The following is a 24,116-nucleotide window of genomic DNA, read 5'->3' as shown; positions in this document are numbered from 1 at the left end:
GTAAGTGGCGAGGCCAGAACTGGAGCCTAGTCTGTCTGATTCCAAAGCCTGGACTCTTCACCCTATGTCAACTTGGGACAACAGGGAAAGATGACCAGCCCCCACCAAGATGTGCATCATCTAATGGTCACCGGGAAAGCCAAAGATCACACCTTAGACCACCAAGCAGAGACACCAATTCCCCTAAAGATCCCTGCCCTGGGGAGGGGAAGGGCAACCACTAGGGAGGGTCAGCATCTCAGTTGTTAATATTCCTGTGACATAAATTCTTTTGACATCCATCCATCCATCCATCCTCAGACAGCCTCACCCAATCAGAAGCAGCTCCACGAAGTCAGGCAACCCCAGTGAATCCTGGTGTTACAATATTCTGGGAGATCTTTAACCAGCTGGGGTTTGGGGTGAGAGGCTTGGGATGGGGAAGCACCATGAAAATTGAAATACAGTCAGGCACTGCATAATGCCAATGTTTTGGTCAACGTCAAACCTTACAAACAGCAGAGGTCCCATAGGAGAGCACCATATTTTTACTGTAGCTTTTCTATGTTTAGATATATTTAGACACACAAGTACCACTATGTTACGACTGCCTACAGTACTTAGTGCAGTAACATGCTGTGTTGGTTTGTAGCCTAGGTGTGTAGTAGGCTATGCTATCTAGGTTTCTGTAAGTGCGCTCTATGGTGGTCATACAATGATGAAATTGCCGCAAGACATATTTCTCAGGACATATCCTCGTAGTTAATTGACACATGAAGGTATTTTGAAACCAACTTACTTTGCACTAATTTTATAACAGTAATACGTGCCAATGCTGTCTTTTAGGAAAAGAGGTGTATTGTATATAAGCAATAAAAACTGATGTGGCCATTTTAATTTTTAAAAAATGTGGCCAAGCATCAAAGGAAAAGCTGAAGCACCAGATGCCAGAAAGGGCAGGGGATGGCAGCCTTGCCACCAGGACAGAGAAAGATAGACAATGTCCTTGAAGGGCACACCAGGTGTCCTTCCCTCCTGGGCATTCTCTGCACAAGGCTGTCTGAGAGAAACAGAGACAGAGAATGTCAGTCCATGGACAACTTGGTCCTGTGCCCACACCAAGGCTAAAGCTAAGTAGGGCACCTGGGTTACAGTCCCGCCAAGACTGCAATGAGCTGGGAGGGACACTGGGCAGGTGAAACCACTGACTTCCCCCTCCAAAGGTACGGCAGATGACTCCCAAATCCAATGAGTAAAAGGAAACATCCCCAAATTAGAATGATTGCTCTGGCAACTCAGAAGGGGAGTTCTCCCATCATTACCAGATGTCTTCTCACATTATGATTTTTTTTTTTTTTTTGAGATAGAGTTTTCACTCTTGTTGCCCAGGCAATGGCACAATCTCGGCTCACTGCAACCTCCACCTCCCAGGTTCAAGTGATTCTCCTGTATCAGCCTCCCGAGTAGCAGGGGTTACAGGCACTAACCACCAGGCCTGGCTAATTTTTTGTATTTTTAGTAGAGGCGGGGTTTCACTATGTTGGCCAGGCTGGTCTCGAACTCCTGACCTCGTGATGCACCCGCCTCAGCTCCCAAAGTGCTGGGCTTATGATTGTTTTTAACACTCCCTACCTTCCCACAGCTCTTGGCATTCTCCCATCCTACAGTTAAGAAGAGAGGTACCTGAGAAGTAAAATATTTATTTTGGGGTATACAGGGGCACCAAGGCTATTGTTATTTTGCCATGCCTGCAAACAGGGGTAAGACTGCAAAGGTTTTCCAACAATCTGAGCCTTTATACAGGATAGGGGTAAGGAGAATCAGGTGTAGGTTGGAAAAGGTGCATCTGTGTACTGGGGGCCCTCTAGGCGTAACTTTCTGTGGTTGGAGAGGCAATATGTGACAAAGGTAAGGGCTCTAGGCCTGGAATCTATCAAAGAGGAAGAACAGTATTTGTCCTGCCAAACTCACAGGGTGCTTGTCAGAATCAAGTGAGATAAGACATTGGAAAACACTTTGCATATCCATGAGTCAGCCAGAGAATAGTAGCTGCTTTAACAAACAGGCCCAAATGTCAGAGGATTAACACAACACATGCTTATTCTCCCTCTCCCCACAGTCCATTGTGGGCTTCAAGCAGGCACTGAGACTTATTCCCTCCTGTGGCACCATCACCTTCAACATGTGTCCCTCAAGGTCGCTGTGGAATATGAAGAGGAGTATGGAGGACAGTGCAGGGAACACAGGCCTGCAAGTGACTTACATCACTTCCACCACATTCCATTGGCCAGAATGTAGTCACGCAGCTTTTCTCTAACTGCAGGGGAGTTTGGGAAATGTAGTCTTACTGTCTCTAGGTGACAAAAATGAACTTGGTTTGGTAAGCACATAGCATCACCTTGCCACATTTGTGGAAGACTCTGTGTGTACACTTTTCAAGTGCTGTTTAAATGTTAGGTATTCAAGGAGGTGAAAGATCTTCACAAGAAGAGCTACAAAACACTGCTAAAAAGAAATTATAGATGACATGAACAAATGGAAAACCATTCCAATGCTCATGAAATGGAAGAATCAATATTGTTAAAATGTCCATACTGCCCAAAGCAATCTACAGATTCAGTGCTATTTCTTATCAAACTACCAATATCATTTTTCACAGAAGTAGAAAAAAACTATTCTAAAATTCATATGAAACCAAAAAAGGGCCTGAATAGCCAAAGCAATCCTAAGTAAAAAGAACCAAGCTGGAGGCATCACATTACCTAACTTCAAACTATACTATAAGGCCACAGTAACCAAAACAGCATGGTACGAGTATAAAAGTAGGCATATAAACAATGGAACAGAATAGAGAACTCAGAAATAAAGGTACATACCTGCAGCCATCTGATCTTTAAAAAAGTTGGCAAAAATAAGCAATGGGGAAAGGACCCTTTATTCAATAAACAGTGCTGGGATAACTGGCTAGCCATATGCAGAAGAATGAAACTGAACCACTACCCTTCCCCATATACCAAAATTAACTCAAGATAGATTAAAGATTTAAATGTAAGACCTCAAACTATACAAATCCTAGGAAACACCATTCTATACATCGACCTTGGGAAATAATTTATGACTAAGTTCTCAAAAGCAGTTGCAACAAAAACAAAAATTGACAATTATTACTAGTAATAATACTCCTCACAGTACCTAGGTGATGTGATCATCCATACTACAAACCTCAGTATCAATTAGTATACCCAGGTAACAAACCTGTGTATGTAACTCCTGAACCTAAAAGTTAAAATTTATTTTAAATAAAAAATTAATAATAATACCTAATTAGTAATATCTCACATTCCTGAATGGAGAGGAGGATCATAATAATGGATGCCATTTATCTAATTGACTGTTTGGAGTCATCAAGGATGTTAGACCTGCATATCATATATGACCAATGCTGAGTCACTTGAGACACAGGAAATATCCCATTTCTTTCTTTCATTTAATCAAATGAAAACCAGCTTCAACCTCTCATTTTCCAAGGTTAGGATGAATTCTAGCATCATTCTCTTGGAGTGCTTCCCCCTCGTGGGAGTTTGTGAGAAGCTCAGGGTTTATAAAGTCTGGGTAGTGGGAAAAGGCTGTGGTCTCCAGTCCACGATGGCTGCAGCTACCAGAACTGCTTGCCCAGGCTTGCAAGGTCCAGAGGGAGATAGAGCCTGCTTTGGGGGACATTCTCATGCTCTAGTGAAGATGGCTAGGTAGACCTTTGCTGTGGTATCAGAGGCACAGGGTTCAGTGTTTAGCCGTCCTCATCTGATCTTTGCCACTACTGGTAAGCTCTGTCCCAGCAGGTCTGATTTTCCTCATTCCCTGGAGCCCTATATATCCCTTGTGCCCTCACAGTCTTAGGGAATCCAGCCTCCACCCCTGGGCTGGACCACTCTCCTCTTTAAAAGTATCAGCCTTCCTCTGCACCTTTTAGACAATCCATCTTGATTGGCTCAATCAGCTTGCCATGAACCTCAAATTCAAGTGGTGAACCTCAAATTCAAGCAGAGGATGTAAATGAGTTAAACCGAGGCATGGGGAACTGCAAAGACCTAGAGAAGCTGTGTGATTCCACCCGCTATGGTTGTCACATGTGAGAAGAATGCAGGCCCGGTGTTCAAGATAATAGATTGCCAGATTTTCAAGAGATGCCAGAAACCCAAACTGTTAGGCAAAATCTCCTGACTTGTCAATGTTAGCAGCTAATTCATTGTTTTTTGTTTTTAAGACACATGATACAAGCCCAAACAAAACACACAGCAAGCCAGATGTGGACCCAAGCCTGAGAGTTTGTTTTAGCTACCCAGATATTCAAAAACAAAATTTATTTGAAGTGGCCTCCCAGGGCTACTGGCAACCTCTCTATTTTTCTGTGAAACATAAAAACCCAACTTCCCTTGCAAAGCAAGGGGACCTGGGGCTCAGAAGACAAAGGCTTGGCTGCACTTCTGATGAAGGGAAAGCGAGGAAATCACATTTGTCAGTTTCAGTCTTTCTGTGCAGTATAGGGCAGAAGAGAGAAAAGAAAGAGAAGGAAGGAAGGGAGGGAGAGAGAAAGGGAGGGAGGAAAAAGAAAGAAGACTTAGCATCAGCTAATTTTTTAATAACTCATTCTGCATTGACTCATTAAATCTTCATGCAAGGAGGAAATGCATAGATGGAGGAAAGACATGACCAACCTTCTTGCCAAGCTAAATGATTTCCTTGACAGTTTGGGGAGATGCTCCTCTGCCCAGCAGAGGGATCGGATACTTAGATGCAGCTATAACACCCTGTCCACTCTCAGCCTGGAGAAGATTCAGGATCAGGCTTGCCAGGGACAAGTGTCCCACAGGGTACATGTGAGAGCCAGGAAGAAAGTGGGGGCTTCAAGAATGTGGCCCCCATGGGCTTTGCATGGGTCTGAGGAAGGGCCAGACCATGAACACCAACATATATGGTGGCTTGGCCTAAAAGAGTGTTTAACTCTTGGACTGCAATCTGCTGATTTTTAAATTTGTTATCACCATTCTACTTACTTCCAAAGGAATCTGAGGCAATTCAGATATAGATTAAATAGAACAGAAAGCAGGAGCACCAAAAAGGAGCCCAAAAGAGATCTCTGTCACTTGAGAGGAGCTAATTTTTGAGGCTGGGCCCCAAATCTGACTGTAAGCTTTCTGATAGCCAAGCCAAAGAGGAACCCTTGCAGCACACGGTTTGTGTTTTCTGACAACTAGAGAATCCACACTCACCTATAATGGCAAATTCTTAGTGGGAGCTAATTGCAAAGAGGGATTTATTGTGTGAGGAGTGTTTTCTATACTTCCTATCTCAGTCTGGCTCTGCCAAGAAACAGATACCAATTTCAAGGATTTATTTGGTGATACACTTGTGTGATAGAAATGGAGAGGGATCTGGGGAAGCAGCTGTCAGACCCTGGTGCAAATTTGACTCCAAATGAAGGAGAAAAGGAAGGTCAGTGGAAATGCCTTGGACTGATGAGAGTCCAAGAAGAGCTCAGCAGGGCAATTGGAGAAGCTTGAGTGTCTCTTGGGGAGGGACCTGCTTTAGAACCCCTGCTGTACTCTGTATTGGCTGGGAAGTATGGCTCAGCAGAAAGTGACGGATTTCACAGCTGTCTTAGTCTGTTTGCATTGCTATAATATAAAAGAATACCTGCCAGGTGCAGTGGCTCACACCTGTAATCCCAGCACTTTGGGGGGCTGAGGCAGGCAGATCACAAGGTCAGAAGTTTGGGACCAGCCTGGTCAACATAGTGAAACCCCACATCTACTAAAAATACAAAAAAAAAAAATTAGTTAGGCGTGGCAGCAGGCGCCTGTAGTCCCAGCTACTTTGGAGGCTGAGGCAGGAGAATCATTTGAACCCAGAGGCAGAGGTTGCAATGAGCAGAGACCATGCCATTACACTCTAGCCTGGGTGATAAAATGAGAGTCTGTCTCAAAAGAAAAAAAAAACCCGCAGCTGGGTAATTTAGAAAGAAAAGAGGGCCGGGCGCGGTGGCTCATGCCTGTAATCCCAGCACTTTGGGAGGCCGAGGCGGGTGGATCACAAGGTCAAGAGATCGAGACCATCCTGGTCAACATGGTGAAACTCCATCTCTACTCAAAATACAAAAAATTAGCTGGGCATGGTGGCACATGCCTGTAATCCCACCTACTCAGGAGGCTAAGGCAGGAGAATTGCCTGAACCCAGGAGGCGGAGGTTGCGGTGAGCCGAGATCACGCCATTGCACTCCAGCCTGGCTAACAAGAGCGAAACTCCGTCTCAATTAAAAAAAAAAAAAAAGAAATAAAAGAGGTTATTTGGCTTGCTGTTCTGTACAAGAAGCAGGGTTCCAGCCTCTGCTTCTGATAAGGGGCTCAGGAAGCTTCCACTCCTGGTGGAAGGGGAGCAAGGTGGGCAGATCACATGCTGAGAGAGGAAGCAAGGGGAGGGGGAAGGTGCCAGGCTCTTTTTAACAACCAGTTCTCAGGGAAACGAATAGAACAAGAATTCACTACTGCGAGGATAGCATTCATGAGGCATCCACCTCCATAACCCAAACACTTCCCATTAGGCCCCACCTCCAACACTGGGGACCAAATTTCAACATGAGATTTGGAGGATCAAATATCCAAACCACAGCAACAGCACAGTGGCTGCAGACCTGGGTCCATCACAGCGGGAGATCAGCAAGGTACATTCTCACAGTTACCACAATTCCCAAATGTCAGGTGCTTATTCTTGTACCACTTTTCTGGTTTTTTTTTTTTTCCATGGTAAAGAAAAATTTATTCCGACACTTACTAAAATGGTAAGGAAGACTTATCCAAGACTATTGCCGTAGGAAAGAGAGAGTAGTCTCAACTTGGAATAAGGAAAAGCCAGTTGGTGATTTGGGGCCCAGGGGCAGAGTGAGGGGATCAGTGGATGGAAAATTCCTAAGAGGAGACATCAAGGGTCGGGATATTCTTGCTAAACTGAGCTAACAGGATTCTTGCTAGAGGAGGGTCAAGTTCTTTTTTGTTTTGTTTTGTTTTTGAGATGGAGTCTCATTCTGTTGCCAGGCTAGAGTGCTGTGGCTTGATCTCGACTCACTGCCACCTCCACCTCACAGGTTCAAGTGATTCTCCTGCCTCAGTATCCCAAGTAGCCGGGACTACAGGTGCCTGCCACCACGTCCAGCTAATTTTTGTATTTTTAGTAGAGATGGGGTTTCACCATGTTGGCCAGGATGGTCTCCATCTCTTGACCTCATGATCCACCCACCTCGGCCTCCCAAAGTGCTGGGATTACAGGCATGAGCCACCATGCCAGGCTGATGTGGGTCAAATTCTTTTATATCAAAGGTGAGGGATGAAGGGCTTCAGCAGATATCAATGGTGATGGATTCCAACCTAAACTCATCTGGCAGGATTCTTGCTAAAACTGGGATGGGCAGGCCAAAGACAGGACAGGAGCCAAGGTTGAGGCCTAATCAAGAAGAAGGCTAAGAGGAGCCTGAGGAAGGTCTGGTCAAGGAGAGAGTCTTTGTTACCACTTGTCCTGGTATGTAACTGATACATTCCTTTAAGTGGACTTTAAGATTTTAGATTTATACTTGTGTGGGAGACTACCAGAAAAGACAGGGTTCTGTAGGATTCGGAAAATAAATAAATAAATCAAATAAGTTTTAGCTTCTTGCATGGATTGAGGAACTATTAAAAATAATGGCAAAAACTGCAATGACTTTTGCACCAACCTAATAGTTTATATATATATGTATGTATTTTCTAACATGCATTAAAATAAATGCATAACTCTTCAGATTCTAAGGTGTCTGTAAACCACCTAAAATTGTCCTGCACAGCACCAACGGTACACACACTGCACTTGGGGAAATGCTGGTTTTACAAAGAATACAGAAACATGGAAGGAAAGGCTATATTCCAGCCCTGGCTGCAAACTCTAAGTCGATTACTTCAGGCACCTCTTGAGGCTCAGAGAAGTGGCTAAAGACATTCTCGGGAGGAATGGAGGTGGGACCAGGGTGAGGCTCAGTGGATTGAGTTTCCTCCCACCCCTACCACTGCCCAGATGTGGAGCTGGACCTCCAGAGGAGCGTGCAGGCTGTGCTCCGTGAGCTAAGCACCCAGGCCCCTGCCCTGCAGAGCAACCAAGGTAAGAGCTAGCTAGTGGCAGAGCTGCTCCCCTTGACCTCCACCCCACCCCAGCCAGCTCCACACATACAACCAGGAAAGGGCCCCAGCCTGGAGCTCATGAGGCAAGGGTCTTCTAGCATAACCTCTTTCCTGCTGGAAATACCAAGAGCCTAAAGGACTGAGAAGACGTCTTTGCTCCCTAGTTCAGCCCTCCCGGCAACTGCCACAGAGCACAGAGGATCTGCCACCCTCTTTCACCCCTTTTTGTTTGTTTTAGAAATGGAGTCTCATTCGGTCACCCAGGCTGGAGTGTAGTGGCACAAACTTGGCTCACCGCAGACTCTGCCTCCCGGGTCCAAGTGATTCTCCTGCCTCAGCCTCCTGAGTAGCTGGGATTACAGGTGTGTGCCACCACACCCAGCTAATTTTTGTGTTTTTAGTAGAGACTGTGCTTCGCCATGTTTGCCAGGCTGGTCTTGAACTCCTGACTTCAAGTGATCTAGCTGCCTCTGCCTCCCAAAGTGCTGGGATTACAGGCACAAGCCACCACGCCCCACCTGCCACCCTCTTTCTTAACCACCTTTCTTAGGTCCACTTCCAAACCTAATTCCTCTTGGCACTCCAGGCCTGCAGGACTTCCAGAATGTGGCTGGGGACACACCTGCAAGCACTGCTGCTCTGTGCCACATGACATCTTGCATGTCACCTGCCCCCACTTGCATCCCACCTGCCCTCATTTCTTCCCTGGAAGCTCACTGTCCAACAAGGGCTGCAGATCAGAACTCCCCCCATGGAAGGAGCCCACGTAGGCACACCTGGATCAAGTACTGGTGGTGGAGTCAGACCTGCAGCTGGTCAGAGCTGCAGCTGAGGCTCTAGGGCTCAGGGTCCTACTCAGAGGGGTCTCCTCTAAGAGCCCCCTGCCCACCTGGCCATGCTGGGCTCCCCTTTCTCCTGGCCCAGGCATGTGGAGGTGGTCCCTGCACAAGAAGGTCGAGCGAGATCCTAGTAAGAGCCCTGCACTGGTCCGCATTCTGCTCAGAGAACTGGAGAAGGTGAGTTCCTGGACATCTGGGAGAAAAACAGAGATGAAAGGAAGAGAGGGGCCAGTTGGGCAGGGACTCAGTCCTGGCAGCTCTGTGTCTCCCAAGCTTTGGTCGCCTGCATGATTTTTACCATATGCGTCTCCCTCCTGTACTTTTACATAAGCAATATTTTCTTTACATCGATTCCCACTGTTTTACTTGAATAAACATCTTTCAAAAAGAAGCACCATAACACAACCACAAAAGGAAAACCTATATCACTTGTCAGAAACAAAAGGTACCTATAAACATAAATATATGACTATTGACATGTCTCAAAATTATCCTGGGACCACATAGATTATCCTCCACACTACCCAATGTTCTGCTTGCGACTGTTTGGGAAACACTGCGCTCCAAGCTGGGGCTTGTTTATTGCTTTGCTGCAGCTCCTTCCCTGATGGAATTTGGCCCCTCCCCTGCAGAGCTCTCTGAGGCCCCTCATGCTCCCACACCCTCCCTGAGGGGCTCCCACACCTGCCTTCCCCTCCCTCCTCTCTATCCAGAGCAGACAATGGCCCTTTGCTCTCCTCCTGGCTACCTTTCATCCCATCTCCTGCCCACCCCCAGCCTAGACTACCTCCTGCTAGGAGTGGGGAGTCCCCCAGCCCAATACCTGTCATGTGATCTCCTGTTTTCCAGGCAGAAAGTGAGGATCTCCGGCATGTCATCATTCCCTTGCTGCACACTGTAATGTACGTGCTTACCAAGGTGAGCTGGGGGCTGAGGTCAAGGTGGTAGTGGTGACCTGCATGTGGCTGAGCCGGACACTGTCCTTTCTCCTTAGAGGGCAGTCAGTCTCTGCCAGGATGAGCCTAGAAAATCCCTTGGACTGCCTGCCCTAAACTGGCTTCTAAGCACTAGCCGCCCCCTTTCCCTCCTATGTGGAGAGATAACTCTGAAGAGACAGTGGCCTTGAATGGCAGGATGAGGTCTTTGGGCTTGCTCATGTGTGCAGTGCAACAGGAGACATTACTGATCCCTACATAGAGAAGAGACACAATACAGACGTGGTTACTGTCTCAGGAAAAGTCATTGGGAGCTGGGTATTGTTGCAGGGGTGGGAGTGGTGGTGAAGGAAGGCAGGAAGGGCAAGTCTGAGGTTGCTGGAGAGTCCATGGTCAAGATGTGGCTTGGCTCCGGCAGAGGCAGAGGGCACACTGAGGTGGGGAGGGCAGACTCTAGGGTACTGCAGAGCATCTCAGGCCTGTGGGATGTAAGGATGAGCAAAGGAGGCTGAAGAAGTGCCTCCAAGGTTTTGAGCCTGGAGGACCACAGTAATATGCTTCTCTGATGGAGCAGAAGGGTGGCGAGGGTGGTTGGAGTTGATTTGCTTGCAGAACTTGCTGCAATGAATTTTTATCTTAGTAAGTTGGAGCGGGGAGAAAAAGGGATGTCTTACAGGTACTGAGGAAGAGGCTGGAAGGTGTGGGTTTGGGAGAGAGTGTGAGCCCAGGTCTGGCTGTCAGGTCTGACCTTCTACCCATTCTTCTAAGCCCCTCCCCAGAAACTCCCACAGGACCCTTCACCTCTCCCTCCTTCCCCACTCTCATTCAGGCCACAGGAATCACAGAGGAGCTCTACCAGAGAACCTATGCCTTTTGCACAAGATTGCTGACCCTGCCCACCCCCTACTGTACAGTTGCCTTGGACTGTGCAACAAGACTGAAAACGGAGACGGCCGTCCCAGGTAAGAGCCACTGTGCATCTTTATCTCCCACGCTACACCTCCAACACTGCCCAAGGTCTTACCTTTTTCTCCAGGATACCAGGGAGCTCAAAAGCCTCCACACTTTTTGTAAGAAGGTGGAGAATGGGAATCAGAGACTTGGGGGCTGGTTGACCAAAGTGATCTGGTTTGCAGGGACACTGTACCAAAGGATGGTCATTGCCGAACAGAACTTGATGAATGAACCATATCCCTACCAAGAGAGGTGAGTGGCCCCAGAAAAACTACTACCTTCAGCCTCCTAAAATTCCATGGCTTTAGTGACTCCTCTCTGGCAGGAGGACAAAGGAGGAGGCTGGATTAAGCAGACCTCCCCAGCCATAACATTTGTCCAGCAGTGGAGTGCGTTTGCAATTCAAGGTTGGCGCGCCATATTGTATTCTGGATACCACTGACAGCAGGATAGGTCTTTCTTCTCAGGTTGGATTCGAAGCTACCCTGCTCACATGCAGAACATGGACATGGCCTTGTGGCCACTCTGGAGCTCTGATCCACCTCCATCCTGCCCTTGGCCATGATCCAGCACCCTTCCAGCCAGGCGGCTGGAGGAGACTCCAGAATAGCCAGAGCGGAGGGGCTCAGGTGCAACTGCACAATGAAGCCTGAGGGCTTCCATGGGGGATGCCCAGCCCCTTAGACAAGACTGAGGAAGTGTCCCCTGCTCCTGTTGGGGAGAGGGGTGATGAAATTGGGAGTGGCACCTCCCTTTTCTGCAGGCACCTCCACTAACTTGGCTTTGAAAGGCACAGCTTGAGCTTTGGGTGTGAGGTGCTGTGTTCATGAAGGATGCGTGGAAGCCCAGGGCACCCAGAGGTCTTAGCATGGGAGAGGTGGGGAGACATCATGGAAGACGAGGAGGGAGTAGGGGAGGTCAGTTCTCTGGTGTGATAAGGGTGATGAGAGAAGGCGGGATTCCCTCAGGGTTCAGAGCTCCAGTTCTGGCAGGAAGGATTTAGGGTCCCTCCTAGAAGGTGACCTGGTCACTGGGCCAGGATGCTGAGAGAGGGAGCAGAATTGAGGCTAGAACTTTCCTAGACACGGGACTAGGCCTGCTTTCCTCTGTGGACAGTGGATTAGAGCTGCCCCTCAAGAAGAGCTGTGCACGCTCTTATTTGTCACAGTCCTCACCACTCCCTATTGTCATCCCCTCTAGAGACTTCTGAATTGAAGACTCCTCTTTTTAGCAGAATTAAATTACTTGGGGATGCTGCACAGCTCTGAGCGTGCCCATTTGGTGGCCCCTGTCCCATTAGTTACTATCAATCCCACCCCTCCCCTCTGCCTCTGCCCTCAGAGTGTTCGTCTTTGTGGATCCTGAGCTGGTGTCTGCCGCTGTGTGCAGCGCTCTGCTACTGGAGATCGAGGCAGCCCAGGTGCAACAGACGCCGGAGGCCTGCATGCGCCACGTGGTCTCCCATGCCCTGCAGGCGGCTCTGGGGGAGGCCTGCCATGCAGGCGCTCTGCACAGGAAGCTGCAGGTAATGGCCCTGCCTGTAGCCCCTTGTCAGGTCCAGCCCTGGTGCCTGCATACCCATACCAGTCACTCACCTTGCTCTTCCTCCTTCTTCTGTTTCACATCACATTTTTCCCCAAATCAAAAATGAATACATTTTGGCTGGGCACGGTGGCTCATAGCTGTAGAGGCTGACGCAGGAGAATCTTTGAACCCTGGAAGTAGAGGTTGCAGTAAGCCAAGATCGTGCCACTGCACTCCAGCCTGAGTGATAGAGCGAGACTACGTTTCAAAATAATAATAAGAAGAAGATATAAGGCAATGTCAGAATTCCTAGCAGCAGTGTGAATGAGTGTCTCAGTCCCAAAAGCAGGAATCTGTGTCACCACAACAGTGGCTACTACATCATCTCACTTGGATTCAAACCCAGTCACTGCAATGACCTATAAGAGCCTGGTGTGGTGGCCCATGCCTATAATCCCAGGTAGTTGAGAGGGCAAGGTAGGAGGATTGCTTGAGGCCAGGAGTTTGAGACCAGCCTGGGCAACATAGGAAAACCCCATTTCTATACATGATAATTTTTAAAAAGCCAGGTGTAGTGACATGTGTTTGTTGTCCCAGCTACTCAGAAGGCAAGAGGATCACTTGAGCCAAGTTCAAGGCTGCAGTGAGCTTTGATTGCACTCTAGCCTGGGCAACAGAGAGACACCCCATCTCTAAAAACCAAAATCAACTGTCTCCAAGAACCTCATCTTGAGGGCCTTGACCTGTCCCCACCTCTCTTCATTTTCTCTCTGGCCTGTCTCCTAACTTTCCCTTTCATCTCCTCTGCTCCAGCTATACAAGCTCCTCATTTTTCTCCCAACATGCGCAGGCCTGACACTTGCACCCAGGACCTTTGCGCGTGCTGCTCCCTGTGCTTGGAATGTTCTCTTGGATACCTGCGTGGCTCACTCTTTTGCTTCCTTTAAGTCCTTCCTTAAAAGTCACTTTCTCAGGGAGACTTCCCAGATGACAAAATCTAAATAATTTAGTCCCTCCCTCAAATTCCACATCCTCCCTCTCTGCTTTATTTTGTCTTTGGTGCTATTGTTGTTATTTATTATACCATAAGTTTTTCTTATCTTGTTGATTGCCTGCTCTTTCTGTCATATACATACTATAATAGGAGCTCCCATTTTTTTTTCTGAGATGGAGTCTCACTATCTCACCCGGGCTGGAGTGCAATGGAGTGATCTCAGCTCACTGCATCCTCCACCTCCTGGGTTCAAGCGATTCTCCTGCCTCAACCTCCTGAGTAGCTGGGATTATAGGCACACCCCACCACACCTGGCTAATTTTTGTAGATCACCTCAGGTGATCTACCCTCCTTGGCCTCCCAAAGTGCTGGGATAACAGGCGTGAGCCACCATCCCTGGCCCCCAAATTTTGGTCCATTTTGTTTGCTGCTGTATCCCAGCTCCTAGAACAAACCTCGTGCAGTAAGCTATACTAAGTGCTAGAGATGCAGCTGTGAAAAAAACAGACAAAACTCTCTGCCTTCCTGAAGTTGAGTCTAGTGGTGATCCAAGTGCTGGGTGACACTTTCAGTCGGTGGGCGTCAGCGGCCACCTCTGCCCCTCTGGGTAACAGATGTTACAGACCTGCAGTCTCCCCATAATAGGGTATGAGAGGCAGAGGGGACCCCCCACGTGCAGGCAGGCTTGGGGCCCTGGATGTGAGATCCAGAAGCCTTTGGGGGAAGCTCCTGCCAGTCCCCCAGGGAAAGCAGGGAGGTGTCACCTTGGGCTACCAGAGCCCTTCAGACTTGGCTTAGGAGCTAGGGTTTGTAGGCGCTGGGCCAAGACCCAGGCTCTGACACCCCTCCCCAACAGACCAGCTCCCCCGGCACCCTGGAGCACTATTTCCATGCCGTGGTGGCTGCCGTGGAACAGATGGCCAGCGAGGCCAGCCCAAGCCGGGCAGGACACGTGGAGAGGCTGGAGGAGATTTACTGCTCGCTGCTGGGGCCAACAGCGGGGCACTGCTGCGGTAAGCGACGAGATGATGGGGGACCCTGCTAAGGGCCCCGCAGGGGTAGCTCACTGCACCGAAGGGGGCACCAGAGAGCAGCGCTGGACCTGCCTCTGTCTGTGTGCTTGGCCAACTCCTAAGAGCCTGAGGACTGGGGACAGCCCAGGGATTTGTCAGGACCAGGACTAAGAAGGCAGGTAATTAGGCTGGGTGCAGTGGCTCACGCCGGTAATCCCAACACTTTGGGAGGCTGAGGCAAGTGGATTACCTGAGGTCAGGAGTTCAAGACCAGCCTAACCAACATGGTGGTTCAAGACCAGCCTAACCCCGTCTCTACTAAAAATGAAAAAAAAAAATCAGCCGGGAGTGGTGGTGGGCACCTGTAATCTCAGCTACTTGGGAGGCTGAGGCAGGAGCATCACTTGAACCCAGGAGGCATAGGTTGCAGTGAGCCAAGATAGCACCTCTGTACCCTAGCCTGGGTGACAGAGTGAGACTCTGTCTCAAAAAAAAAAAAAAAAAAAAAAGGCTGGTAATTTAGTCATGATAACAGCTGACACCCCCAGAGCCCCTACTATATATACCCCAGCTGCTGTTCTAATCAGTTTATATATATTTAAATATATTGCCTATACTGTATTAAATCCATGAAACCTCAAAGGCAACTTATGAGATAGAAACGATTATTATCCCCACTTTATAGCAGATGAAACTGAGTTAGAAAGAGGTTAAATATCTTACCCAAGATCACCCAAGGCAGTAAGTAGCAAAGCCAGGCTGTCTAGTTCACCACTCTGCTGTAGTAATCAAAAGAGTTGATCATACAAAGACCAGAGCATCTAAAAGAGCAGAGGAGTCAACATTGTTTATATCTGGTATCATAGATTTTTATTCCTCACACTTCCTATTTGCACATTTATAAGATATTGCCTTATTTTATGCAAGGCGTTATATAGGTAAGATAATGCCTACCCTGACACAAACCCCATGTAGATGCGGACATCTGAAATAGACTAGAGAAACATCCCAAATAGTTTGCTGGCTGTTGTAGGGTGGTTCTGATTTGGGTCCTGTTTCATGGTCACCCAAAATATCATGGAATGTGTCAGCCTGCATGTCCCAGATATGCATGGTCACTGATTGTGCACCTGTAATTGTGCCCAGGAGGTCAAGGCTGCAGTGAGCCATGATCACGCCACTGCATAAGGCATGGGGTTAAGGACTGGAATCCACTGGAAGAGGTTAGTGGGCCAGGACTTGGGTTTGAACTTGGCAGCCCAGGTTGGGTGGAGGCCACAGAAGTTGGGTGAGGTGGGCAGGATAAAAACTGCCTAAAGACTCCATCTTCACAGTGTTCTACTCTTTCGCTTTAACATTCTACACTGCCTCCAGTCCCACATGGAAAAGGCTGCTCCCCGCTTCTCTAGAAGCTGGGACAAACTCTGGGGCAAATCTGCCTTTGCTCCTCTATGGCCCCTTGCTGACATTCACCAGTGATTGCCTGGATCAGGCAAGACCATCTGGGCTGCCCCCAAGCCACATCCAGGGATACCTGACTCCTGCCCGACCTGCCCTGTGCATTTTTGTTTTATTTTGTTTTGTTGTGAGATTGGATCTCACTCTGTCATCCAGGCTGGAGTGCAGTAGCTCGATAATGGCTCACTGCAGCCTTGACCTCCTGGGCTCAAGCAATCCTCCCACCTCAGCCTTCTGAATGGCTGGGACCACAGGCACGCGCCACCACACCTGGCTAAGCCCTGTGCATCTTAATGACCAGGCAGCACCCCCATCAAGCCCCTGGCTGTAGGGGGCAGTACGGAGCAGTGGTTATAAGCACAGTGTTGTAAGTAAGAGCAGAGACTCTAGAGCTAAGCTGCTCAAGTCTTCACTCTGCTGTTTACTATGTGACCTTGGGCCAGTTTTCAACCTCTTCATGTCCTGGCTCCTCCCTGTAAACTGAGGAGAAAAATGTCACCTGTCACCAGGGCCATTGGCAGGATCCAGAGAAATGATTACAGTGTGTGCCAGGTGAGTAGAACAAGGCCTGGCAGGCAGTAGTAGGTGCTCAGTGAACACCAGCTGTTCTCCCCTAAGAAGCTTGCAGCCTCATGAAGGAGGGGCCACAGCAACATAGAAATGAAATGGGAATACAGAGCCAAATCCTAAGACCACATGTGAGGTTCAGTGTGCAGACAAAGTTTACTCAGAGGGAATGACCACCATGGGTCTCTGGAGTGGTCAGAAAAGATTCTAGAAAGAGGAGCAGGAAGACAGGCTGGCTTCGGTCTCCTCCCTGGACTACCCAGGGTTCCTGCTGCCCCCAGACTTTGCTGATGAGGTCTCTTTAGCATCACCGACAGCAGCAAATGTTAATTGAGTGTCTAGTGCATACAAGATATTGGAAGCAGCCCTGAGAAGGGCTGAGGTCTTTTCTGCCTTGTCTGGTTGTAGGCAGGGCATTTTAAGAACAGCGGGAGGCTGGTCATGGTGGCTCACACCTGTAATCCCAGCACTTTGGGAGGCTAAGGTGAGTGGATCACCTGAGGTGAGGAGTTTGAGACCAGCCTGGCCAACATAGCAAAACCCGGTCTCTACTAAAAAATACAAAAATTAGCTGGGTTTGGTAGCAAGTGACTGTAATACCAGCTATTCTGGAGGCTGAACCCTCTGCCTCCCAGGTTCAGGAGAATTGCTTGAACTCGGGAGGCGGAGGTTGCAGTGAGCTGAGATTGACCATTGCACTCCAGCCTGGGAGACAGAGCAAGACTCCGTTTCAAAAAAGAAGAAAAAAAGAAAACAATATTGTGAAAGCCAGTCTGGTGGTTGCACAGGGCTGAAGCTGTGGCTAGCATAGGAGAATAGGTTAGAAAAGGCCTTGTGAGCTGGTTTCTAAAGACCCCTAAGGGCTGAGCTAGGTTTGTAGGAAACATAGCTGCTCAGCATTGTTGGACAGGAAGGGGACAGCTGCACTGTTGGGCCCTGGACAGGCAGGTGGTGGCAGAAATGGAAAGGCAGACCAGATGTGAAGGAGAGAGTCCCTGCCACCCTTCTAAGAACCTTCATAGGAGCTGGGCAGGGTAGGGAGGGCAGAGGAGGCTCCCACAACCCTCTCCTCCATGGCCTCCATAGCCTGCTCCTTTCTGCAGGTGATCCTGTCCAAGAGCGGCCACCAAGCATTCCCCTGCCCAGCCCCTCTATTACCTTCCACCTGTGGACTGGCGAGGAGCAGCTCTGTACGTGCCCATGCAGCTGGCTGGAAACAGTGGTATATGTCTGTGTCCATGTGTATATATGCATGCATGTGTGTGTGTCTGTGTCTCTGTGTATGTGTGTGTGCATGTGTATCCGCGTGTGTAATGTGTATTATCTGTGTGTTCATGTGTGTCTGTGTGTACATGTGTGTGTCTACGTGTCTATAGATGTGTGTATGCATCTGTCTGTGTGTATGTGTGCGTGTGTCTATGTGTGCATGTGTATCTGTGTGTGTGGGTGCACGTGTCTATGTTTGCATGTGTGTCTGTGTCTGTAGATGTGTGTATGTATCTGTGTGCATGTAAGTGTGGATGTGTGTCCTCATGTGTCTGTGTGTGTGTCTGTGTTTCGGTATGTGTGTATCCTCTGAGGAAGACTGGCTGAAATCAGGAATGTAGCCTGCCAGCCTCACATGTCCTCACCGCCCTTAATCCCCCATCCCAGGGAAGGAACTGGTGCTCTTCCTCCACCCAAGATCCCAGCTGCGCCTCAGTACTGACTTGGAGGTCTTGGATCTGCAGGGCCTCCGGCCAGACCGGGAGTTGGCCCGGGTGTCTATGCTGTCCACTGACAGTGGCATCGAGCGGGACCTTCCCCTGGGGGCTGATGAGCTACCTGCACCCAGCAGCCCCGAGATGGAGCGAGCTGGGCTACAGCGCAAAGGAGGCATTAAGAAGCGTGTGTGGCCCCTGGACTTCTTGATGCCTGGCAGCTGGGACGGGCCCCCAGGGCTGCACCGGAGAACAGGCAGGCCTGGCGGGGATGGGGAAGTGCTACCCGGTGTCTCTCGGCTGCATACAGCCCGGGTACTTGTGCTGGGAGACGACAGAATGCTGGGGCGCCTGGCCCAGGCCTACCACAGACTCAGGTGGGACCCTGAGGTGAGGGTTGGGGAGTGGGCGCTGGTCAGGGCACAGGTGGGCCTTGCATGGGCTGGTGAAGGATCACAGGATGCCAAGAGAGGGTCAGGAGGCAGAGGCCAGGGTGGGATGGAGAAGGATGCTGTGCAGTGCTGTGCAGCCATCACAGAGCACCCAATCACTGCTTTATGTTCATTAGCTCTGTGAACCCTCACCAGCCTTCGAGGGAGACATTACTGTACCCATTTTATAGATGAGAAAGCAGAGGCTCAGAAAGATGACACAGATTGCCTAAGGTCAAGAGATAACACATAGCAGAGCCAAGTCTGTTAGAAGCCAAGCCCCGCCGTAACCTCCTCTGCTTTGCTGCTCGTTGCTAGGAAACAGGAGAACCAGAAGTTCTGCCTCACTCCCAGACTCAGCCTGCAGCTCTACTACATCCCAGTGCTGGCACCTGAGGTGACTGGACTGCGGGGAGGCAGTGGTGGGGCAGAGGCAGGGCAGGCTGGGCAGGGACACACCTGCAGCCTCCCATCCCCCACATCCCCAGCTCAGGGACTAGAATCAGCATCCTTAGAATGTGGAGGCAGGAGAGGCCAGCCGGCCAACATGGTGAAACCCCGTCTCTATTAAAAATACACAAAATTAGCTGGGTGTGATGGTGGACACCTGTAATCCCAGCTACTCGGGAGGCTGAGGTAGGAGAATTGCTTGAACCTGGAAGGTGGAGGTTGCAGTGAGTTGATATCACACCACTGCACTCCAGCCTGAGCAACAAGAGCAGAACTCCGTGTAAAAAAAACAAAAAAAGAAAAAAGAAGGTAGAGGTGGGAGAGGTGTCACCAGTCTTCTATTTCGGAGGCTGCAGATGGTGCTCTGGGGGCTGAATGTGCCCAGAGATTGGGTCTCTCTCTTGTTGCCAGCCTGCTTGCTGCTGCTATTTGTTTTGTTTTTGTATGTAACGGCATTAGTTGCAAACTTTTCAAACACAGGACTCTCTCTCTCTCCTTCTCTCCCCTCTCTCATATACACACATACACACACACCCCACACTTTCTGGTCCGACACAAAAGGAAATTTCAGGCAGTGAAGTCCATTAATCCAGTTGTGGAGACATAGGGCTTACTTCCTACTGCACATTGTCTCTCCCTGTTTAAGGTTGGTGATCATTTTTCAATGTCCCTGGTGAGTGGACCTCAGCAAAAGATACTTTAGCTTCATCTGAGTTTATAAGACAGAACAACAATTCATCTTCACATGCAGAAATTGAGGCCCCAAGAGATTAAATGACTTGGCCATATTCACACAGCCTAGGCTGATGGCAGCTGGAAGGCAGAGCTGGAAGAGAGAGCCTGACGTGTCTGCCCCATCTTCTTTCTCCCAGAAGCCTGCAGCATCCAAGCAGCCAGAGCTGGGAGAGCTGGCTGCGTTCCTGGGCCGCGTAGATCCATGGTACCAGAGCACCGTCAATACACTGTGCCCCGCCATCCACAAGCTGGCTGAGATGGTAGGGGAGGGTGAAGTACCAGGGAGGGAAAGAGGGAGGGACATGGAGTCTGGGCAGAGGGGAGGATGGAAGAGCCCAGAGAGGGTGGGATGAAGGTGAGAGCAGGCTATCTTTTCGCTGCTGCACTTGACCTTTGACCTCAAGAGTCCAGTGAGATGAGGCAGGAAGGAAATGAGAGAGAGGGGCCCTAATCAGCTGGTGGCTTTGAACTGACTTGTAACACTTACCAGATGCTTACTCTGGATTGGACCACTGTGGAAAAGACTAAGTAAAATATTCTTTCATAAGTATGTTGGGCAATTATATTCCTTCCTATATGAGCTTCCTGTGATCCTTTTTATCATTTTTTAAATTTTACTTTAAATTCTGTGACACATGTGCAAAACGTGCAGGTTTGTTACCCAGGTATACATGTGCCATGGTGGTTTGCTGCACCTATCAACCAGTTATCTAGGTTTTAAGCCCTGCGTGCATTAGGTATTTGTCCTAATGCTCTCCCTCCCCTTACCCCTGATCCCCTGACAGGCCCCAGTGTGTGATGTTCCCCTCCTTGTGTCCATGTGTTCTCACTGTTCAACTCCTACTTATGAGTGAGAACACGCAACATTTTCTGTTTTCTGTTCCTGTGTTAGTTTGTGAGAATGATGGTTTCTGGCTTTGCCCATGTCCCTGCAAAGGACATGAACTTATTCTTTTTTATGGCTGCATGGTAGTTCATGGTGCATATGTACCACAATTTCTTTATCCAGTCTATCATTGATTGGCATTTGGGTTGGTCCCAAGTCTTCGCTATTATAAATAGTGCTGCAATAAACATACACATGCATGTGTCTTTATAGAAAAATGGATCCTTTTTCTACGATTGTAATAGCTGATGTTTCTGGAGCACTTACGCTGTATTGGGCACTGTTCTAAACACTTACACACAGGGCAGCTCCTTTAATTCCCACAGCAGCCCAGAGGCAGGTGCCCCTGTTGGTAGGTACTATTGTCATGATAGCCCCATTTTACAGATCAAGCAGCTGAAACACAAAGAGATTAGGTATCCTGCCTGAAGTTACAAAATGAGTGCTAGAGCGCCACTTGGAACCAGGCAGCTTGACTCCAGAGCACACTCTCCTAAACACAAACCCATACTGCCGCACTCCCTCTGTGGCTGGCGGTGGGGAGGGAACTCATCTTTTACCGATTTGAAAGGGCTTTTATATAGTAAGAGAATTTTACCTTTTCTGTCGTCAATATGTTACAGATTTTTTTCCCATGGTTGTAACTTGCCTATCCATTTTCTGACTTGCAGAAGTTTAACACTTGTATGCAGTCAGACATAGCACTTTCATTCTTTACAGTTTCTGCCTTTGGAGTGGTACTTTCAAAAGCTTAAATAGATATTTGCTGCTAATATACTCTAATACTTTCCACGTCTCAATTTTTACATTTAACTAATTGCCTATCTGCAATTAATTTTAGTGTTTAATGTGAAGTATGTCACTTTATCTTTTCCAAATAGGTTTTGTCCACTTCTCACTAAATTTATTACTTATGTATGGTAGTGTTTCTTGCTATTGCGAATGGTACTGTTATCCCATTATATTTGGGTAGTACCTGCTGATAATATAAAAGGAAGCTGTTGATTTATACACATTTATTTAGTTTTAAAAACTATGTAAAAATGTAACATAAATTTACCACTTTTACATGTCTATTTTTTAACTTGCACTTTGAAAGTTATCAAAAGGCTAATTTGTACAGAATGCACTTTGAAAGTTAAAAAATAGACATGTAAAAGTGGTAAATTTATGTTATATTTTTACTGTAGTTTTCAAAACTAAAATAAATGTGTATAAATCAATGGCTTCCTTTTATATTAGCAGCAGATACTACCCAAGAGCTCTACATTTTGCTTTATCATTTGATTGATGGGGTTTATTCAAATAAGGTTATTTAGGAGTGCACATTTTCTGGATTATACCTGATCTGAAAATGTCTCTGCATACACACAAAAGACCATTTAGCTGGGTATTAAAATACTTTTTCCTTGAAACTTGGAGGATATTACAGTAGGAACATTTGATGCAGGCCCCATTGGTGCTCCTTTGCTGGTAGCTATTTTTCTCTGCCAAGACACTGTAAGATTCTGGTTTTCCCTTCTTGTAACTAACAATTTGAATGACCCTATGCTTACTCCAAAAGCAGTTTCCACATGAAGAGACCAGAAACATTGTGAACAATGACAGCATTATTAGAATATGTCATAGCTTCTCAGTATGACCCTTTTGAAAGGAACATATTTTAGCACACCAGATGTGAAAGTCAAAAGAGATCTCACAGGATCAGATATGAGCTCAATGAAATCAACTCTGAGCTTTCTTCCAACCCTGACATCATTATCACATTCTATGCAGAGATTCTGAAAACACAGTCACTATGCTTTATCATCATATGGGACTGGGAAAGGACTGGAAAACAAGACACATAGTTTATTCCCAATAACACGCAAACCTTAATTAGCCTATTAATAGATGCAGAGACCGCCAGAGCTGAATGAGACATCAGATCATCTGTTCCAACCTCTCATTTTCCCTAGAAGGAAATTTAGGCCTCGAAGAGTTTGAATAACTTGCCCATGGCTGCCTGCCCCATGGCAAGTAGCCCATCCAAGCTCAGAACCCAGTCCTGGCCCTCTCATTAGGTTCACTCTCCAGCATCCTGTCTCCCTCAGTCACTTAGCACAGTGCCTCATACATAGCAGTGCTCAGTAGTCTCTGTAGAATTGAAATGAGTCAGATTCCCTAAGGAGGTGGGGCTCTGGAAAGGAATATTTTGATTGGTAGTGGAAATCGGGTGGTGGGAAAGGCTTGGAATCTGTTGAAAGACCCACTGGGTTAGTACATCCCAGAGATGTAGGGGCTTGGTGTTTCTTTCTGAAGAAAATGGCATCTCCCACAGTGGCCTGGGAAGAGATGGTGAAGACATTACCTGTCTCCCTCACAGCCTCCTTCCCTGGACACATCCCAGACTGTGGACCCCTTCATCCTAGATGTCCTCACCTACTATGTCCGCATGGGCACCCAACCCATTTATTTCCAGATCTACACAGTCAAGGTAAGTATCCCACTGGAGACTCCAAGGGTACTTGCCAGCCTGCAGGACCCCAGGACCCCACAGGTTAAATACCCAGGCTCTGGGGAAACACTGGTCACCAGGCCATAAATTATGAACATACCCAGACACTCTTGGTTGTTAACATTATCTTCATCTCTGAATGAATCAGGTCATTATTAACTTCAAGACCTCAAATCTAAGAAGTACCTCTTCTTTATGTGGAAGGGTTCTCCATGGTCCCAGATCCCTAGAAATCAGAGAGAGGGAGAGAGATTTGGAAATCACACCAGGAAATATCACCCTCCCTTCCTTCTCCAGATCTTCTTCAGTGACCTGAGCCAAGATCCTGCTGAGGACATTTTCCTCATTGAGCTCAATGTGAAGATCCAAGATTCTAAATTCCCCAAAGGTAAACATCTGCTTCCCTTTTCCCAAAGGTCACAAAGGTTACCCCGACTCATCTTCTCCAAACTCTCATTCTCCCACCTCTCACCTGATGATGTCTGTACCCCCACAACCTCAGTGCTGCCCCTGCTCTGTTCCCTGCTTCTGCTGAATACAAGGGCTGCCCTTGATTCCCTCCAACGCCTCCCCAAGACTGAAAGGCAGCTTGGCTCCCTGAGGTGTTGCCTTTCCATCCAGGGAGATGGATGGATGGGTAAACCCAGCAGCTCAGCTCCTGTTCTCAGAGAGGTGGGAAGTCAGAGTGAGAGAGCTGGGAACCTCCACCCCAAGCCTCTTCTCATCTCCCTGCAGATGGCTTTTCACCCAAGAGGAGAGGTGTGGCTGAGGGCTCAGGGGCGGAGCTCTCCCTGCGTTACCAGAAGGTCAGTGTGCATGGGCATAGTTAGCAGGTGGCTAGGAGGTACAGCTGGAGAGAGCAGGCCTCAGGGACAAGCAGGGAAGCAGACAGAGCCAAAGGAGGCTTCTGCCCTTTTCTTGAAGCTGCCTGAAGAGTTCCCCAGCCTTCAGG

At 48.2% G+C, this 24,116-nt stretch overlaps 1 protein-coding gene and 1 long non-coding RNA gene across 5 annotated transcripts in view; one reads left to right on the top strand and one right to left on the bottom strand.

Moving 5' to 3' along the window:
* The window catches only part of LOC144582576 (uncharacterized), a 124,832-nt gene that overhangs the window by 32,979 nt on the left and 67,737 nt on the right, over positions 1–24,116 (bottom strand). Inside the window, exons 2-5 of one of the 3 annotated variants that reach the window (XR_013535575.1) lie at positions 23,265–23,390; positions 15,164–15,261; positions 12,505–12,624; positions 9,071–9,213 (exon numbers count right to left, since the gene is read on the bottom strand). This is a non-coding gene — a long non-coding RNA (uncharacterized LOC144582576). The remainder of the gene's footprint in view (positions 1–9,070; positions 9,214–12,504; positions 12,625–15,163; positions 15,262–23,264; positions 23,391–24,116) is intronic. The other 2 variants (XR_013535574.1, XR_013535576.1) reach the window with 2 other exon arrangements.
* The window catches only part of PIK3R6 (phosphoinositide-3-kinase regulatory subunit 6), a 61,088-nt gene that overhangs the window by 17,155 nt on the left and 19,817 nt on the right, over positions 1–24,116 (top strand). The window contains exons 3-16 of one of the 2 annotated variants that reach the window (XM_035300016.3): positions 8,078–8,161; positions 9,106–9,197; positions 9,870–9,938; positions 10,785–10,917; positions 11,092–11,161; positions 12,251–12,434; positions 14,284–14,440; positions 17,569–17,655; positions 18,119–18,542; positions 18,915–18,993; positions 19,919–20,041; positions 23,033–23,143; positions 23,462–23,552; positions 23,900–23,970. In XM_035300016.3, the coding sequence (XP_035155907.3) occupies positions 8,078–8,161; positions 9,106–9,197; positions 9,870–9,938; positions 10,785–10,917; positions 11,092–11,161; positions 12,251–12,434; positions 14,284–14,440; positions 17,569–17,655; positions 18,119–18,542; positions 18,915–18,993; positions 19,919–20,041; positions 23,033–23,143; positions 23,462–23,552; positions 23,900–23,970 (1,775 nt within the window). Of the gene's footprint in view, positions 1–8,077; positions 8,162–9,105; positions 9,198–9,869; positions 9,939–10,784; positions 11,162–12,250; positions 12,435–14,283; positions 14,441–17,568; positions 17,656–18,118; positions 18,543–18,914; positions 18,994–19,918; positions 20,042–23,032; positions 23,144–23,461; positions 23,553–23,899; positions 23,971–24,116 lie in introns of both variants that reach the window. The other variant, XM_078373030.1, reaches the window with a different exon arrangement.

Source organism: Callithrix jacchus, chromosome 5, assembly GCF_049354715.1.
Source record: "Callithrix jacchus isolate 240 chromosome 5, calJac240_pri, whole genome shotgun sequence".
NCBI lineage: Eukaryota > Metazoa > Chordata > Mammalia > Primates > Cebidae > Callithrix > Callithrix jacchus.
Note: the sequence above shows the minus strand (reverse complement) of the source record. Positions and strands in the feature narration are given on the sequence as shown.